At 48.7% G+C, this 3,706-nt stretch overlaps 1 protein-coding gene across 1 annotated transcript in view; it reads right to left on the bottom strand.

Moving 5' to 3' along the window:
* DENND1B (DENN domain containing 1B) overlaps nucleotides 1–2,926 on the bottom strand; it is a 191,639-nt gene extending 188,713 nt beyond the window's left edge. Inside the window, exon 1 of the mRNA XM_018564545.1 lies at nucleotides 2,718–2,926. Within this exon, the coding sequence (XP_018420047.1) occupies nucleotides 2,718–2,734 (17 nt within the window). The 5' untranslated portion in view covers nucleotides 2,735–2,926. The remainder of the gene's footprint in view (nucleotides 1–2,717) is intronic.
* Nucleotides 2,927–3,706: the final 780 nt, after the last annotated feature.

Raw genomic sequence — 3,706 nt, 5'->3', positions numbered from 1 at the left:
CCACCCCCCCACCCACGTCAGTGGTCAACAGTTTGTCTCAACCCTCTAGCTGCCACTTTTGCTGGACAGCTTGGCCCATGAAAGGAAACAAACATAACAGATGAAGGCCTCATTCACACTTGCAGTGTCAAACCTGCGTCTATGTGTGTTTAAAGCAGAACTCCGGGTGAAGAAAATGCGTAACCCTTGCAGTGGAGCTGCCCCCGTGCTACAAGGGGTTAAGGGCTCATTTTAATCTAGGTTCAAAAATACCAAAGTTATAGTCACCCAGTCCTCCAAGCTGGTTTGCTCTTAGAACGGTCACTTCCGCCTCACTGCCCTTCCGCTGCAGTGGTCTAAGGTCTCGTGAGTGATCACGTTCTATAGACTGTGTACTGGACGTGTGGTCGGCAAGGGACTAGGGCTGCAACAAAGTGATTCATCGATAATGAGAATAGTTGACAACTATTCTCATTATCGATTAGTTGGTTGGATCCGCTAGCTCGCTCCTCCACGCTGGGAGGAGGGCATAGCAGGCGGGTGCAATAGACAGCCTACTATTGGCTATTGCAATTTGAAATGGCCAATAGCAGGCTGGCTATTGCACCAGCCCACTACCTGCTGTATTTAAATTCAGCCGTCATCTGTGGAATGTTGCCACTGGCAGCTGCCATTCCTTGGCTGAAGCTATTCTAGCGCCATGAGCTTAGAGTACATATATTAAAAATAAATCTATATATCAGCCAAATAACCAATTATGAAAATAATCATTAGTTGCAGCCCTAATCACTGCAGCAGAGGGGGAGAGAGGCTGGAAGGACCGATCTAAGAGCAACCCGGCTCGGAGGATTGCGTGAGTATAACTTTGGAATTTTAGCACCTAGAAAAAATAGCACTTAACCCTTGCAGTGCAGGGGTAGCCTCACTGAAAGGGTTAAACATTTTTTTTATCTGGGAGTTCTGCTTTAAAGCCCATTTCTAAATGCATATAAATTCCAGTAATGAGTTTTCAATGGCATCATTCAGACTGAACTTGTAGCTGCACTTAGTCGAGTTTAGTCGAGTTTAGAAAAATACTCAGAACACGTTTTTCCGACATGATTTTGCTCCTAACAACTGTCTCCTCCTCCTGAAGTAACTAGTTAAATTGGCTAAAACAAAAAACAGCTCAGGCATGAAATATGCGGGGGGAAAAAAATATTCAGAATCGCCTGAAGACAGTGTGAACTGTATCTTAAGCAGGAACTTCTAAACGCAGGAAAAGTGATCAGTGAAGCAGGAACTTTGTTTGGACTTCCCAGATAATTGCTCCTGCGCTTAAGCTCAACACAGCAGTGCTGGTGGGAATGAAGCCTTAGGCCTCATGCACTCTCACCTTTGGGGCAGTCTCACAAATTCCTCCATTTGACTCAGTGGTGTCCATGTGAACAGCTGCAGGTGGAACGCACTATACAAAGCAATGACAGCTGAGAGTGCCCACAGCTGTTCACATGTCATCAGACAAGCCGCGATTACCTGCGGATGACCACCCCTTGATGCAAACTGTGTCCGAGGGTGATCATCCACAGGTTACCACTGCATGTCCGATTATAAATGATTGGCTGCGGGTAATGACAGCTGATAGCACCCACAGCCATTGACATGCCATCAGACAAGCAGCAATTGCCTGCGGATGATCACCCCTTGATGCAAACTGTGTCCGGGGGGTGATCATCCGCAGGTTACCACTGCATGTCCGATTATAAATGATTGGCTGCGGGTAATGACAGCTGATAGCACCCACAGCCATTGACATGCCATCAGACAAGCAGCAATTGCCTGCGGATGATCACCCCTTGATGCAAACTGTGTCCGGGGGGTGATCATCCGCAGGTTACCACTGCATGTCCGATTATAAATGATTGGTTGCGGGTAATGCCAACAGCCATTGACATGTCGTCATCAGAGATGCAGCGGTTACCTGCGGATGATCACCTCTTGATTAAAACTGTGTCCAGGGTGGTGATCATCCGCAGGTTATCCCTGCATGTCCGATTATATGCATATGGCTGCGGGTAATGACAGCTGACAGCACCCACAGCCGTTCACATGTAATCAGACATGCAGTGATCACCCCTTGATGCAAACTGTTTGCATCCGGGGGAAGGGGGGGCATCACCCCCAGGAAATTGCTTCATGTTCAATTACATGCAAATGAGTGTTGGGTGATGGCAGCTAACAGTGTCCACAGCCATTTTGCATCTAATCAGACATGCCGCAAATACCTGCAGGTGATCGCCCCTAGCTTGCAAGGTTGATCATCCACAGGTCATGGCTGCATATCCGATCACTCACAGCTGTTCACATTAACACATTGGGGGGAATTGATCAAAAATGGAGCAGACAGAATCTAGAGCAGTTGCCCATGGCGACCAATCACCTTCTCTCTTTCTTTTTGCAATCAGTTTCTTTGCAAAGCTTAAATGAATAAATGAAAGACAGAAGCTGATTGGTTGCCATGGGCAACTGTGCCAGTTTTGATACATTCCCCCCATTAAGTCTGATGGAGGTAAGGGGGAGTGTCCCAGACACAAGTGTGAATGGGGCAACAGGTAATATAACTCTGTTACAGGGGGACAGGGAACAGCAAGGAGTGCTGTGTGTTAATACCAGGGACAGAATGCATGACATATGTCAGTTGTGGGATCGCACGATCTATGACAGGTCGGGGCAGTACACACACAGCGATCAGCTCTCACCTGGTCCTGGAGTCCATACTCAGCTCATTTCAGTCCCAGTGACAGCTGAGTGGAAGTCTCACATGTCTATCACAATATGGTGACACTGTGTCAGTCCTCCGTGTGTCCCGGCTGTGTTCCGGTGTCAGTCCCAGTGCAATGACCATCCTGCCACAATGAGCGACCATTAGACGGTGTCAGCCTCACCTATATGTCCCATTCTACTTATGGCTCTGCACACTACAAACAACTGACTGACGCTCCGTCCGGTAGTCCCCCGTGTCACCGGTCCTGTGTGTCTGCTCAGAGCTGGTTGTCAGCACACTCCTGTCCGCCACTGTCACACATTCCGCCCGTCCCCGCACAGCTGTCCCTGCTTACTATGCACTGTGCCAAAGTGGGTTCGGGGACGGAAGTGACGTCAGTGAGGGGGCCGGAGAGGGGCGTGGTTTTCGCTGTTAGCGGAGTATATGGGACGAATGCACCTTGACTGGGGGTAGCCGTGCGCTGTGTCTATGGGAGATGCTGTGTATCAGTTACAATGTGTCTGTTATAATGTTCTATTGTAGTGTGTCCGGCTTATATGGGGGATTACTGTCTGCTGGGCGTGATAGGGAGTCATTGTACTTTTAGCCCATGTTCACATGGCATGAACACACGTCACGTTTGCAGGTCCCCATTGAGTTCAAACAAGTGTCAAAAAAGCTCATGTAGCAGATTTTGCGACACACGTTCTGCATGTCTTGCCTCCACATTTGTGCGTGTATTCATGCACGCAAACGCACAGCAAAAATGCATGTCTTCCTGTCAGATGCGTTGTGTGTTTTGCCACATTTCCGTGAACATGCATAAAATGCGGGCTTCGCGTAGGGTTGCCACCTGTCCAGGATTCACCCGGACAGTCCAGGTTTTGAATGCTGTGTTTGGGTTTCATGGCAGCAGAAACCCGGACACAAGATGTCAGGCAGACAGGGGCAACCAAAATTAAGATGGGGGCTACTGGCCCCCCA

Source organism: Nanorana parkeri, unplaced genomic scaffold, assembly GCF_000935625.1.
Source record: "Nanorana parkeri isolate BGI_ZX_2015 unplaced genomic scaffold, ASM93562v1 scaffold759, whole genome shotgun sequence".
NCBI lineage: Eukaryota > Metazoa > Chordata > Amphibia > Anura > Dicroglossidae > Nanorana > Nanorana parkeri.
The sequence above is the reverse complement of the archived record's forward strand: the minus strand, read 5'-3'. Positions and strand labels throughout refer to the sequence as shown.